Raw genomic sequence first — 15,628 nt, forward strand, 5'->3', positions numbered from 1 at the left:
TGCTTAGTAATGACTCTGTATAGATCAGGCAGACTACAGGAGGGGGCAGGGATGGCCAGCATTTGATTAGTATTTTATCCTGGTCAATCAATTTACTTTCCATTAGTCCAAGCCATTTCCATTTCCATTTGCAAGACAGCATCAGCTTCCGCCGCCTCTTCTATAAAGGGCTGCGATCAGATTGTCTCCAGGCTCTTCATAAAACTGTCATGCGCAAGGAGGGAAGGGAGAGATGCAGAGAAAACTGGGCTGCTCTAAGAGTCTAGCTATGTCACATAGTCCAACATTCTAGAGGTCATGGCTCTTTCTAGCTTTCCAATGGTTTACTATGAGTCTGCAGTCAGAAAGGAAGAGAGGGCTGAATTCAATCCGTTCATCATCTTGCTAGTCAGCAGCAGCAGCCTCTGTGCCTGTCAGAGGACAGAAATTCTAACACAAGAGGAACTCAGACTGATCCAGGTTTGGGCTTGCTTTCAGTTCCTTTGGTCTATGAACAACAATAATCAAATACGGTATAGACTTATCAAGACACCCACAGCAGAAAAAGGGGGAGGGAAAGTATGCACACGCACACACACACACGCCTTTTGAAATAATAATATAAAATCCATAAACAATGATGGTTAAAAATACAGACAATTTTGTCTCAAAATTCATCTTCCCTTTCAATAATTGTGGCCTAGTTTTGATAGCTATAGCAAAAAACTTCCCAATATTGTTCATGATCTTAGGGTTAGAATCTGCCATTAAAATTGAGACCAAACTTATCTGTGTTCCCAAATGTACACAAAAAGTACTTGTGAAATTGCACGTTTTTCTGGTTAATTCAAGTAGTTTGTGAATGCATCTTCCTTCTCCCTTAGCTGTTAGGTCTTGCTTCTTCCTTACACCTTGAAGTTCTATTTTGGGGGGCCTCTCTGCTGGGCCTAACAGGATGACCCACACCAATTAATTTCTCTCTGTGATAGGAATGGTTGTGTCTGCTTTTTTTTGCATCTGGGTATTGATATAAGCACAAGAACTAAGGAAGAGCTAGGTAAGGAAGGGAGGAAGCAGGAAACCCACTTGCTTCTTCATAGCTGGCAGCCCAGTTCTGTTACTCAGCTCTCGATAGGTTTTCTGCTTTCTCTGTGCCATTAGCAATTCAGGACAGCTCCTGCTTTTCTTCTCTCTCTGCTGGAGGAAAGCAGCAACTCTTCTGCCAGCTATACGGTTCTCAAGAGCTCTGCTTGCCAGCCACCCCTTCCCTGACCCTCTTCCCTTCACCCCTCACTTCCCCCCCCCTCAGTTGCCCAAGGCTCCTCCCCCTCACAGCTCACCCCCAGCCCTTTTAAAGGGGGAGGTGCTTCAGAGAGAAGTTGGCATAGACATTGACAGCTTTATAAAAATATAGAAAGAAAGGTAGTAGTTCTGAGGAGAAAGTAGTTCTAAGAAGAAAGGTAGTAGTTCTAATGGTCTGCCTAGTTGGTCCAAGTATCATTTTCTGTTCATGCTCCCGCCCGGCCCTCCCTGGCTCGCTGTAAAGCGGCAAAGCAGGAGCCGCGTACGGCGAGCCAGGGAGGGAGGCTGGGAGGGCCAGGATCCTCTGCTTGCGGCTGCGCGATGGCTGTTTGCGTCGCCTTGTCACCACCGGAGACGTGCCACTCGGAGCGCACCACTGGCAGAAGCACCCAAACTTGACCCACAAAGGGAGGTGGGGGCAGTAACCATCTGGCCTTTGGGCCTGATCCAATTCCCCACCCTGGCTAAGACTCTCCAAACATCAGTAACAGAATGCCAAGACAATTACAGTCTTTGCAAAAAAAACACAATTTAAGGAGAACCGTGTTAACTAGCAAGGTTTCAAAGCAGACATTATAAATATAGTATCCAGTCACTGGTCCCAATATATGTCATCTGGTATCTCACCAGAGAAATCCACCAACTGATTACTGTATTCCTATTTTACACTTTTTATGCCTTCCTATTTACTCAATTCCAATTTGTAAAATAACTAAACATGAAAATTTGCTTCCCATGGAAAAATATAGTTCAATTAGTAACTAGCACAGTATCTTCTGCAAAGTTCTGCAAATACAGTCCCTTGGATGAATATAGAGAACAGAACAACAGAACAGAAGCCTATATTTTGAAATAAAAATAATTTGTTACTTTGTACACATAATTTATCTAATTGATACAAGTAATGAAGAATATATCATATACCATTTGCTAAAATTATAAAATTAGAAATATCTTCTAAAATGGCAAAAACAAATATTATTATTACATATATAAGAAAGTGTATATAGTTTACATTAGGAGGAAGGTACTTCTTTAAGTTCCATATGGATACTAATCAACATCAGGGCAGTCTAAGACATTTATGTGTGAATGCTCCTCCCACATTCACATATACGCTTCATTTCAGTCCAAAGAACCACAAAGACATTTTCAAAAGCAAAATAAAACAGAAATACGTACAGGGAAAGCGTTCCAAGGCGGTCGCTATGTTTCATCCCGAGCATGTAGGTTTCTGTTTCTTAATACTTCTGAAAGGAACCTAGCCCCAGCCAGAATAGCATCATTTGACGTATCTCCAAGGATAGGAGGAAGGTTTCGGATTTTCCAGTTAAGTTTACCAATAGGGGTTTAATTGATCCCTGGCTTGTTTGAACTGCTCATAGTGTACAGTGGTACCTTAGTCAAATGCCTTACTTCTCAAATGCTGAAAACCTAGAAGTGTTCCAGTTTTTGAACGTTTTTTGGAAGCCGAATGTCTGATGCGGCTGCCGGCTATTGTTTCTGGGGCGCCTGCACCAATCAGAAGCTGTGCCTTAGTTTTTGAAAATTTCGGAAGTCAAATGAACTTCCGGAACGGATCAAGTTTGGCGCTTTTGTTTTTGCTATTTATTTTGCATTTTTGTTTTTGAGGCTTTTTTGGTTAATTTGTTTTTGTGACTGTGTGGAACCCAGTTCAGCTACTGATTAATTGATTGATTGATTGGTTGTGTGACTGGGGAAATGGATAAAAGCTGCCCATCTAAACAATGACTATCATCAGGGCAGGTAGGAAAAAATATTAATTGTAATTTTTATCATCTACAAACTATCTTATTTATTTTATAGTATAGAACATTGATTATTGTAGGGACGCAGGTGGAGCTGTGGGTTAAACCACAGAGCCCAGGGCTTGCTGATCGGAAGGTCGGCGGTTCGAATCCCTGCAATGGGGTGAGCTCCTGTTGCTCGGACCCTGCTCCTGCCAACCTAACAGTTCAAAAGCACAAGTAGATAAATAGGTACCACTCCAAGCAGGAAGGTAAACGGCGTTTCCGTGCACTGCTCTGGTTCGCCAGAAGCGGCTTTGTCATGCTGGCCACATGACCTGGAAGCTGTACGCTGGCTCCCTCGGCCTATAGAGCGAGATGAGTGCTGCAACCCCAGAGTCGGTCACGACTGGACCTAATGGTCAGGAGTCTTTACCTTTAATGCTCTTTAGATTCCTAATTAACACAGAGACTTCTTTTGCTGTAACTGGCCTCCAAAGTGAGGAGGTTTGTCAACCTTGCAAAATAATCGTCACAAAGGGTGGGAGGGAAATTCATATTGATAGTAAATATTGTTTTATAATGGTTCACCCATACATGGGCTAGGATAGCACAGTTAGGGGCTGGGGAGTTACTTCTCAGCATACCAGAAACCAGCTGGCAAAAAAGTTTAACTTCATTATTTAGCAAAGTGTTCAGTAATGGAGACCAAGAGTTGTGTTCAAACTGCCTTTTTCCCCACAGCCAATAAAGCTTTATACTCCTTTTTTATTTTGAAATAGGTTGAAGGCAAATAATTTAGACCAGCATTTTTATTCCACATACAGAAGCCAACCTGGCTGCTGAATCTTATTTCAACACTGGCAATGAAACACACCTGAGGATAGCAAGCTAGCTTAAGAGGTGCAAGGCAGGCAGCGTGGCAAACCTCCATGCTCTGGCCACCATCGTCTAGCTTCTCCTGCCTGAGGCAGCCACCTCCCTCTGCCTAATGGCAGCACCAGCCTGATCAATAGGCTTTAATGCTTAGAAAAAACAATTCATATGCACTTTATTTAGAAATATCTAAGGTATAAATGGAATTTTAAAATTTTAAAATCAATTCACCCTTCTCTAAGCTACTTCAGAGAGTTTCTGTGCTGAAGCAGTTGGGAATCTAGCAATCAGTTTTTTATGGTGGCTCAAGGCAGCAGCTTTATAATATCAAATTTCAACAAATCACTATATATTTTTTTATCCAGAAACAAGTGTCAAGAAGTTCTTACATGAAAACCACAAAATTATAATCTGCAGTCAAGAGTCAAAAATTACTGCAGGTACCACTTGTGCGAGAAGTTACATGATTTCAATGAAAGTGGCAATAAGGCTGTTGCTTAAATCAGCTATTGGTGAACCAGAATATCCAGGGAAAGTTGAGTTTCAGCATTTTACCTGCAATTGATCCTAGGCGTACAAGAGTAAAATGTAGCAAAATATGAGGGAGGTGGTGCTGGGGGCACAAACTCCTCTGGCTCCAAAGTGTGGTCTGGTTCTTCAGCTTCTTCCACATAAACATGGGGCTCTTCCTGACAAGATAAATGTTTGTTTTGTAAAGACTTCTGCACTGAAACCACAAGCAGAATTCATGAAAGACTGACTTCCTTCTGCACTTTTAGAAAACAAAACTGTGCCCTGCACTCACTTACTATGCAGGATCTTCTCGTGGCAAATATCTGCAGATAACGTAGGGCAGCAGCTACTAGGCATACAGTAGTGGTCAAGGCATTCAGAGCACAGAGAGCAAAAAGAACTTTCTGTAGTGCGACAAAAAGGGAAAACAACTACAAAAATAATAAAGATATGCAAAGGTGAGCCAACAGAACAGGTGACAATAAGCATCATTTTAAAATGTGGACTTTTCTATAAAGCACACCAAAACATTTTAATTGCATCAGGTTGCACTACATTCCACTCCCTGAAATACAGGTGACTCTCCATTTACACGGGGGTTACGTTCCGAACTGCTGCACGCTTCAGTGAAATTGTGTAAAATTGGCAGTTGCCTGTACTGTATATCCTTTCAGGAAATTTAAGGAAGCCAGAAGCTCGTTGAGACCGCTCACCTGATGCACAGGAAAACTTTTCCTTGTGTCAGTTGAGCAGCCTCAGCAAGCCTCTAGCTTGCCTGGAGACCCTCCCAGAGGAGGAGGAGGAGTTTGGATTTGATATCCCGCTTTATTACTCCCCAAAGGAGTCTCAAAGCAGCTAACATTCTCCTTTCCCTTCCTCCCCCACAACAAACACTCTGTGAGGTGAGAGGGGCTGAGAGATTTCAAAGAAGTGTGACTAGCCCAAGGTTACCCAGCAGCTGCATGTGGAGGAGCGGAGACGCAAACCCGGTTCACCAGATTACGAGTCTACCGCTCTTAACCATTACACCACACTGGCTCTCAGAGCTCAAAGAGAATATTCGCTCCAGGCTCCAGGGAGTGTCTCCTTGCGAGCCGCATAGTGGGGCTTTGCTGAGGCTCTTCGTGTCTCTGCCCCCACTTCCAGGATTCTGGGACCACACATATGTGCAGTCGTGCATGAACTGAACATGCATAAATGGGTGTGTGTGTGTGCGCGCCCGTACTAGGATAATGGGGTCACTTTGTGTTAAAAAAATCTGTCTCCAAGATCCATAACTACTACAGACAAGCTGCTTATATCGTAACGGCAACCTCTGCTTTGTAGATTGCGTCTACACCCTAGAAGTAAGGTGTCTTACGACTTTCAAGGGCTATCTCATTCTATAGGTCAAGAATTTATAAGCTAACCTCCTCTGAGCAATGAGTTCTTTATGAAATTACAACATGATGCCAAAGTGCAGTTTATTCTTTGCCAATGCAGCCCATGTGACATGGCAACTTACGTACCTTGAGTAGAAGGTGAACTGCACCACATGGCTGGACGGGATACAGCTTCAGCACATTATCTTTCTCTGTGCATTTTTCTGGCAGAAATTCTTCACAACAGAAACAAAACTTACTTTCACCCACATCAGCCTTCAATATTGTGGCAAGTAAAGAGAAATTTGAATCAGTAAATTGAAAAATAACTGCACTGAATGCAAAAGCGAAGTGCAGAAGAATTAAAATGCATAAAGCAATTTCCCACTCTAATAAATGTATTGCTTGAGGAAAAATTGTGGGCCCAGTTGCACTGAGGCCGTGGAAGGGTGTACGAACAGCAAATAAAACAGAAAACATGCACTGGGTTCAAATTTGGCTACAACTTTATTGATTACAGATGAAAACAGGTTTGCTGTAGGCACAGGGTCAGATGGGGTAGATTAATGTTAAGGAGTCCGCTTAGGATGTGAACCACATCCAGGGAACTCCCACTGCTCTCACTGGCCAATGGTGCTGGGGCCCATCACAGACCTTCCAAGTGTCCCTATTTTCCAGGGAAAGTCCCAGATTTACAGAAGCCGTCCCAGTTTCTGATGTGATCCCAGAATGTCCCACTTTCCCTTAGGACATCCCTATTTTCATCAGAGAATGTTGGAGGGTCTGCCATCAGCCCCTGAGCTGGGCATGTGGTCGAGAAGCACCACCCTCCAATAACTCTTAAGGGGATCCCCCAGTCCAAATAAACAATAGAAAAGCTCCCCCTTTTTCTCCTCTCATGCAAAGCTTAGTACTTCCTGGTCTGATATAATCCTAAATTGCCATTATATCCAAACCAGGAAATTACAGTTTGATGGAGTTCTCCAAACTAGAAGTGCAAGCCAATCCTTGTTCACAGCAACTGCTCAAATCATAGCTTGCCAGTGTTCTTTGCCAGCTTTAGCAAAAAAGACTTCCAAGTCTTTATATGACAAGCTTTATATGATAAACTTTATATGACAAGCACAGTCATCTACAGTCATGCTTCAGATACAATTAGGTAAATTGTTTCCTCACCAGATCACATCTAGGGAGACTGGATACAAACTGAGCACCTTGGCATCCCAGGATGAATCCAGCCAGGTTCAAGAGAACACAAATGACAGAAAGCAAAACAAAAAGGTTAACCTAAAACAAAACAAAAAATACAAGAATTTTAAGCGGCTTGGCATTCTACGTAAACACTATCAAAACACACTGTCCTGCATGTTTCCTTTGCCATCTATGCCTTAGGTTTTAAAATACTGTGCTAAATTTATTGTCCACCAAAAGACTTACCATTTGAAACATATTCCTACATATTCAATTATATTCTATCACCTATGGGCAATCATAAATTTGACAAGCTGGTATAGAAACTACTAAATACTGGTTGCAGAAGTTGATATTTCAATCTGTAATATTATTTTTCACTAGATTCAATATTATGAAATCTGAAGAAGTATCTAAAATCACATTGCAATAAGGAAAAGAAAGTGGCTGCTTTATACTGCAAACACTGAACTGTAAACAGCATATTCCAGCAAAGGCACAGGCAAATTTGACAGATTCAAATTACAGTTTACTTTCTCCTCTACTAGCAAATATAGTATGGAAAATATTCTTGACATAACACACATTTATTTTGCTGATACTCTCAATAGGAAAAATTACACAGTCTATTAAACAGATGTATTATGCTTCCTTTATTATCACCGAGATCTCTGGATGGAGGAACTAAAGACATTAGTCCCAGCTATGCCTGCCCTCTAACCCAGATTGGTACCAATTAATGACCGGGGGGGGGGGATTCGATTTGGCATTAGTTGGCATTTAAATGTGCACTGGGTGATCTCTGGTGCTGGTGCTTTGGATATTTAATTTGAATATTCAATAAAATATCAAAGTTGTTCCGTTTGATGTTTAAAATACTGATTTCTTAATTTTGGTTTCAAAAAATTAGAGGTCATCTTATACATGGGGGCATCTTATATACGGAAAACACAGAAAACTACGGCATTATACAGTAGAAAAAGAATGATATAATAAGGAAACATACTAGTCAATATTAAATGAAACACAAACTTCTTGCAAGGCTTAAACCCTGAAAAATATATAATTTGTTTTTAAGTATATTTCATGCATATCTAAAAATTACCAGACTAATATAAGGTATAACACTGGATACAAATAGGGTTTCCTGTCAGTTTGCATTTCTTAGTGCAGAAAATATTGATCGGCTGTGTAGAGATCTTTCCTATTCTAATTAATTCAAGAGGGTTCTATTCTTATTGCAAATAATCTTCCTGACACTACTCACAAATAAGTGGATTCAATGTTTTACCCACATAAATTCTATAGAACAGCATTGAGCCAAAGCTTATTTATGTGGCATCCCAGAAAAATTATGTCTGCTATGAAGTAGAATCTTGAAACAATGAAAATGTAAACTGTCTCATTTTTTCACTTGCTTGGGGTTAAGGTTTCCTTGGAACCTTAAAATGATATACAGTATATGTGTAAACTTGTTTTCCCCAAATAGTAAAGTACCAGCATAATTTATTATATAACTTTAACAAATACAAAATATGAACTTTTTTTTTAAAAAAATGCCCAACAACTGATTTATCACCTAACTAAGCCTGACTGATTAGTCTAAATAACCTGGGTGTGCTTCAGAATGATGGAAACATGTAAAAGAACAAGGACATGAAAATTAATACTGTATATGAAAACAAAAAGAGATGCCAGCCATTCAAGTAACACTATATGCTTGTGAAAATAGCATCGAAATTTGTTCAATGATATGGTACACATCAGTGCTGAACACACCATACATTACCCCTGTAACAGTATGTAATGTGCATAATGTAATCATAAGTGGCATAAACAAATAAAAGAATATACCCCTTTATTTGCTTCAGTTATTCTACTTTTTAAAAAAGAATCAATCTAATTACTGGTAGTTTAACAGTGCTATTATATCAATAAAATATTGTGCTATAACCAAACCAGAACATATTAACCAACACATACCAGAAGTATCATTGGTCTCTTCCATGTGGTTAATCCTATAATTCCCGATAAAATTACCTGCAACAATAAAAAACAAATAGTTATTAAGAAGTGAGAGCTCACCACCCATCATTTGCATGTTGAATAGCTGTAACTGTGAAGCTCTAAAAAAAGCACTGACAAAATTCTGATTAAAAAGGTAGGTGCTCAGGACCCACTGCCTCAGGTCACAATAGGAATACATATATGATCAATTCAGTGTGCTGCCTGTAACACACGTGTGCACCCTCCCAAACACACAACTCTTCACACCTGGATGGTCTATTGAAGAGAAATGGGGACAGTAGAGGACTCCCACATGCAGAAGAGTACTGTACATCTGGGATACAGAGGAGAGGGGGGTACAGTCTTGAGACTGAACTGTTCCCTTTGATTTCAAGGGTATTCCACACATTTTAACCTCTACTAGTAAAGTACAGAAAAGCAGTTTCAGTGCTGAACGTAGGATGCCAATTTTCCTGCTTTGCTAATAGAGCCAAAATTTGTTCCACTATTTCATTTGCTCTTCAGTTGATTAATGTCAAAAAATTAAACATAAAAGGATGCCCATCTAATTCAACAATAATAATAATAATAATAATAATTTATTATTTATACCCCACCCATCAGGCTGGGTTTCCCCAGCCACTCTGGGCAGCTTCCAACCAAATATTAAAAACAGTACAGCATCAAACATTAAAAACTTCCCTAAACAGGGCTGCCTTCAGTTGTCTTCTGAAAGTAGAATAGTTACTTATTGCCTTGACATCTGCTGGGAGGGCGTTCCACAGGGCGGGTGCCACTACCGAGAAGGCCCTCTGTCTGGTTCCATGTAACCTCACTTCTCGCAATGAGGGAACCGCCAGAAGGCCCTCGGTGCTGGATCTCAGTGTCCGGGCTGAATTGTGGGGGTGGAGACGCTCCTTCAGGTATACAGGACTGAGGCCATTTAGGGCTTTAAAGGTCAGTACCAACACTTTGAATTGTGCTCGGAAACGTACTGGGAGCCAGTGTAGATCTCTCAGGACCGGTGTTATGTGGTCCCGGCGGCCACTCCCAGTCACTAGTCTAGCTGCTGCATTCTGGATTAATTGCAGTTTACGGGCCACCTTCAAAGGTAGCCCCACGTAGAGCGCATTGCAGTAGCCCAAGCGGGAGATAACCAGAGCATGCACCACTCTGGCGAGACAGTCTGCGGGCAGGTAGGGTCTCAGCCTGCGTACCAGATGGAGCTGGTAGACAGCCACCCTGGACACAGAATTAACCTGCGCCTCCATGGACAGCTGTGAGTCCTAAATGACTCCCAGGCTGCGCACCTGGTCCTTCAGGGGCACGGTTACCCCATTCAAGACCAGGGAGCCCTCCACACCTGCCCGCCTCCTGTCCCCCAAAAACAGTTCCTCTGTCTTGTCAGGATTCAACTTCAATTCATTAACCGCCATCCATCCTCCAACCGCCTCCAGGCACTCACACAGGACCTTCACCGCCCTCACTGGTTCTGATTTAAAAGAAAGGTAGAGCTGGGTGTCATCTGCAGACTGATCTCTCCCAGCGGCTTCATATAGATATTAAAAAACATGGGGGAGAGAACGGAACCCTGAGGCACCCCACAAGAGAGTGAGAGCCCAGGGGTCTGAACACTCATCCCCCAACACCACTTTCTGAACATGGCCCAGGAGGAAGGAGCGGAACCACTGTATGACAGTGTATCACAGAATGCTTTTAGCCAGGAAGCAAAAATAGGTGGTAAATTGGCAAACTTTTAGAGAATTTTATCTTTAACAGGCCTTTATGTTCTTTATGCCTTTTACAATTTACATTATTAGTCATTTTTGTTTGTTATTGATTATGCACAATATTCTTTGTGAGTCTCATGCTCACAAAGAGAAAACTTCTCTATCACTGTAGGTTGTTTTTTATATATAAAAACACCATATTTTCATTAAAGATTTCTTGGTTTACAAAAGTATGTGCAACTTCTGAAGTGTGCATGTACATGAAAGCGTATACCAAGAACAAACTTAGTTGCTCTCTAAGGTGCTACTGGACAATTTTATTTTTTATATACCGTATATAACAATTAACAGTTCATTTAACATGTACCAAGATTTAAGTCAGTGTGAAGCCCACCCATACGGTAGGTCAAGTAAAAGTATTTAGTAACTTCACACCCAAAAGTAGCCCTAAAGCTGAATACCTCCTGGCAACACACCCACCCACTCACCCACATTTATGCCACAATGCAAAAGGCTAGGAAGGTTTTTGTGAAAGCAGCTTCCTTATGAAGATTCCAAGGCAAGTGGAAATGGCCATCCCTTGGTGGCAAACACAAAGCCTCTCTCCCCGTAGAAACTCAAAGGCCCAGAAAAAATCCAGAAAGAACCTGTCCCCTCCTTTTTTCAGTTTCCCCCACTGAAAACCTGAATACAGGTAGGTCTGACATAGTTGAAACAAAATAAAAATTCCTTCCAGCAGCACCTTAGAGACCAACTAAGTTTGTCATAGGTATGAGCTTTCATGTGCATGCACACTTCTTCAGATACCAACTGAAACTGGAAATACTGGAAATACTGCAATGATTTTCAATTATGAAGTATTTAATTTTATAATGATGAACAAAGCATTGAAAACAAAGTATTCATATATTTAATCTCCCAAAATGATTCTTAAAACTGTAAGGAAGAGTTTTAAGTAAGACTGTGTACAGTTTCTGATCACTACAATTCCTGTACACCGAGGAAAAGCAAGTTCCGAGTTGCACACTATCAATTACAAGAGGAAGATGCACTTCTACCTTCTGAAGGATGCCATTGTCACAAATAAGGAAGATGTCTTCTTTGGTTGTGACCTTCCTCAATTGTTACCAGAAACTGGGTGTCTGACATATCTCAACAGGAATGTTGTTCCACAGAACAGGGGCAGCCACATTAATAATTATAATAATCATAATGATAACAACAGCAGCAGCAGCAGCCCTGCTCCTGAGAGCCTTGGAATCTGCAGGTGAAACTTTCCTACAGACCACAGCAATCTCCTGGGTATATAAGAGTCTCTCAAGTACGCTGGTCCTGAGCTGTATGATGAGACATATTTTCCCGTATTTTCCCAAAAAACCTTTCATTTTCTACCTCTTCTGGTCTAGAGGTGGACAATATATTAGAAAGAAGTTTAATCTCTGTTCCATGCCGAAGCCTCACCTCATAAGACTAACCCTGATCAATGAGCAACTATTCACATGGGCTCTGACCCACCTGCATGTAAGCAACTATAGACTGCTGCATTCACATAGCATCAATCACCTGCTTTGAAGGTCTTTGACAGGATACTAATTCCACACTCCCCCCACCTTCCCCGACTCTGCTACGGTATCTCTGCAAGAACAGGCACTTGCGTTTATGAACACTCCACAAAAATAAAAATATATCTAAAAATGCCTTGCATTAACCTAAATTTATGACTAAATCTGAAATGATGCTCTGCAAGGTTTTAGTTCTCTGGTTACAAAAAAAGGGGTTAGGTGCCCAAATTATATCTTATTAATTGTGTGCCTTTGGTGTTTTTTAATAACATGAACAGTTACTCTTGTGTTCAAATAATACAAGATGCACAAAACTTAAAATGCCTTGCAATGGGTCAGATGATTGGTGCACATTGTTCACACTGTCTGGAAGTGCCTCTCCGGGGTATCAGGCAGGGTTTTTCATCCCTATGAGGAGATGCTGTTGATTAAACCTGGGACTCTCTGCATGCTGAGCACATGCTCTACCCCAGGGGTCGGGAAAGTTTTTGTGGCTTGAACGAGAAGAAGAAGAGTTTGGATTTGATATCCCGCTTTATCACTACCCAAAGGAGTCTCAAAGCGGCTAACATTCGCCTTTCCTTTCCTCTCCCACAACAAACACTCTGTGAGGTGATTGGGATTGAGAGACTCCAGAGAAGTGTGACTAGCCCACGGTCACCCAGCAGCTGCATGTGGAGGAGCAGAGACACAAACCCGGTTCCCCAGATTAGGAGTTTACTGCTCTTAACCACTACACCACACTGGCTTGGGCCAGTTCACGGTCCCGCAGACGCTGTGGTGGGCCGGAGTGTGCGTGTGCATAATCAGCACATAACCAGGCACTTCATAATCAACAGGTATAAAAATGCTTATATTTTAAAAATAATATATTTAAATTATTATTTAAATAAATAGAGGTGCATAACCTGGAAAGTTTAGGAGGTAATAATGAGGTTCCCATTATTTTCCTTGAGCACTGAAGATACATTATGTATTTCAGCAGTCAGAGTTTTTTGGGAGTACTGTATCTTCAGTTCTGAAAGTTAACATAATTTGCAACCCTCTGAGGCAGGGCGATGCAGCACATAGAAAAACAAATTCCATGGAAATCAATAAGAATTATTATTGTGCCTTGTGCTTGGGATCAAACATCATATGATAAATTATGTTTATCAAATGATATTTACAAAACAAATCAACTGTTCTCCACACGAGGAAGTTTCATGGAACGAAAGCAGCCACATAGGTAAATAGGCGCAACCGAACGTCTCCCTTTATCTTGCAGGTTTAACATGAACAGTAACCGGGAGTTATTATAGAGGCGCTCACGAACCCGAGAGTTGTCTCTCGCTCCTGCGATCGGATGGCAAAAACTTTCACTGACGGAGAACCAATAGAAAACAATCAGGGGTGAATAAAGGAAGATCGCCTTTGGGTGCCCCTCCAAGAGCCGCTCGCTGCTGAATAAGCGCCGCAAACAGAAGCAGGTTCCCGGCGCCGACCGGCCCCTCCGGCCCCCCTGGGACTTTTCCTGAAAGACTCGGCTTCGGGGTGGCGGGCCAAATCCGAAGGCGGCTTTATATCCGCGACCCCACAGAAGACGCGGCCGCCGGCTGCACTTACCGAGGATCCGGCCCAGAAGGGGCAGGAGTTCTTCACCTGCGGGGAGCTGCTGAGGGAGAGCGCGCCGAAGCTCAGCGCCACCAGGCAGCACCCCAAGATCAGCTGCAGCAGCCCCAGAGACAGCAGAGGTCGGGCCGGCAGCAGCCCCGCCCGAGACGCCGGCGGCGGCGGCGGCCTCCCCGCCCAACGGCAGGCCCCGCCGGGGGAGAGCGCGGCCCAGCGGGGCTGAGGCCACCCGGAGCGGGACCATCGCGGCCGGGCAGCCGGCGGGGGCGGCGGGACCGAGGAGGCGGAGGCGGAGCAAGGTCTGGGCGCCTCGGGCGCCGCCGAGAGCCGGGCCAGCGGGCAGCAGGAGCCCGGCAGCACCGCGGGCAGAGACATGGGCGCCGGCCGGCCGGGCGGAGGGGAGCGGCCTCGCCTTCTTACGGGCGCTCTGCTCGGGCCAAGGGCGTCCCCTCCAGGGGGGTGACTCTCAGCAGCCAAACTCTCCCCATCCGCCGCCACGCACGGCTTCTCTCCCGCTCCCCTCCGACTGAGGCGCTTCTGAGGAGTCCGGCGCCCCAGGAGCGGCTCTCCTGAGGCAACAAGTGCGTGGCGGAGCGGCCCCTTTAAGGCACGCGAGCGCCCCCGCCCCGCCCGCTCCTCGTCCCGCAGGCGCGCCTCCGTCGTTCTCGGGGACGCGCCCGGAGGGTGGCGCTCCCTCCCCCGAGATGCCTCTCGCTGGGCAGGAGGAGCCTCCGGGAGTCCGGCAGGACTGCGAGTCCCCGAGGGCGCCACCCAGCGGAATGTCCTGGAACTGCGGGAAAAGACCTGAAGAGCTGTATTGGTGTCCCGGGAAAGGAGGTCTGGCAGGAGGCTTAGCTGAGATCAGCGAGCGGCTTCAGTTGCAGCAGAAACCCGTTTGGAAGGGAAGCGAGAGGGAAGGGGGGCGAGGCGAGGGGCAGCTGAGCACAGGGGCGGAGCCAGGACTGAGGGGGCAGAGCTCAGCTCGCGATGCCACGCCCCCCGCCACGCCCACGGTAAACAAATATTTTTAAGTGCCTCCTGAAAGCTAATGAGAGAGGGAACTGCAAGTATAAAATTATAACAATGCAAAATGCATATCCATATTTAGATTGCTCCAAATCTCTAGACTTCCCACCTTTCCCTCCATGGGTCCTATTGTCAACCTTTTCTTTTTTTAAATTTTATTTATTTCTTGATAAATGATAGAAAATCAAAGTAAAATAACAAGGTAAAAGGTAAAGGGCCCCCTGACCATCAGGTCCAGTCGTGTCCGACTCTGGGGTTGCGGTGCTCATCTCGCTCTATAGGCCGAGGAAGCCGGCATTTGTCCGCAGACAGCTTCTGGGTCATGTGGCCAGCATGACAAAGCTGCTTCTGGCGAACCAGAGCAGCGCACAGAAACGCCGTTTACCTTCCCGCCGGAGCGGTCCCTATTTATCTACTTGCACTTTGATGTGCTTTCGAACTGCTAGGTGGGCAGGAGCTGGGACCGAGCAATGGGAGCTCACCCCGTTGCAGGGATTCGAACCGCCAACCTTCTGATCAGCAAGCCCTAGACTCTGGTTTAACCCACAGCACCACCTGGGTCCCTAAAATAACACACAGTGATACAAAATCAACCCCCCCAAAAAAACCACATACACCCTACACTACAAGCATAAACCCTACACCCCCGACTTCCCTCACCACCACTCAACTTCCTTTAGTTCCAATTTGAATACTGCATTCTTTGGATAATACAGCTTCTA

At 44.0% G+C, this 15,628-nt stretch overlaps 1 protein-coding gene across 3 annotated transcripts in view; it reads right to left on the bottom strand.

The window, feature by feature from the left end:
- The window catches only part of ENTREP1 (endosomal transmembrane epsin interactor 1), a 34,356-nt gene extending 19,829 nt beyond the window's left edge, over nucleotides 1–14,527 (bottom strand). Inside the window, exons 1-6 of one of the 3 annotated variants that reach the window (XM_035099641.2) lie at nucleotides 13,875–14,526; nucleotides 8,954–9,010; nucleotides 6,956–7,066; nucleotides 5,927–6,055; nucleotides 4,715–4,822; nucleotides 4,461–4,594 (exon numbers count right to left, since the gene is read on the bottom strand). In XM_035099641.2, coding sequence (XP_034955532.2) covers nucleotides 4,461–4,594; nucleotides 4,715–4,822; nucleotides 5,927–6,055; nucleotides 6,956–7,066; nucleotides 8,954–9,010; nucleotides 13,875–14,255 — 920 coding nt within the window. In that variant the 5' untranslated portion in view covers nucleotides 14,256–14,526. Of the gene's footprint in view, nucleotides 1–4,460; nucleotides 4,595–4,714; nucleotides 4,823–5,926; nucleotides 6,056–6,955; nucleotides 7,067–8,953; nucleotides 9,011–13,874 lie in introns of all 3 variants that reach the window. The other 2 variants (XM_035099643.2, XM_060280046.1) reach the window with 2 other exon arrangements.
- Between the last annotated feature and the right edge of the window lie 1,101 nt (nucleotides 14,528–15,628).

The sequence above is a fragment of the Zootoca vivipara genome, chromosome 11, assembly GCF_963506605.1.
Source record: "Zootoca vivipara chromosome 11, rZooViv1.1, whole genome shotgun sequence".
Taxonomy (NCBI): domain Eukaryota; kingdom Metazoa; phylum Chordata; class Lepidosauria; order Squamata; family Lacertidae; genus Zootoca; species Zootoca vivipara.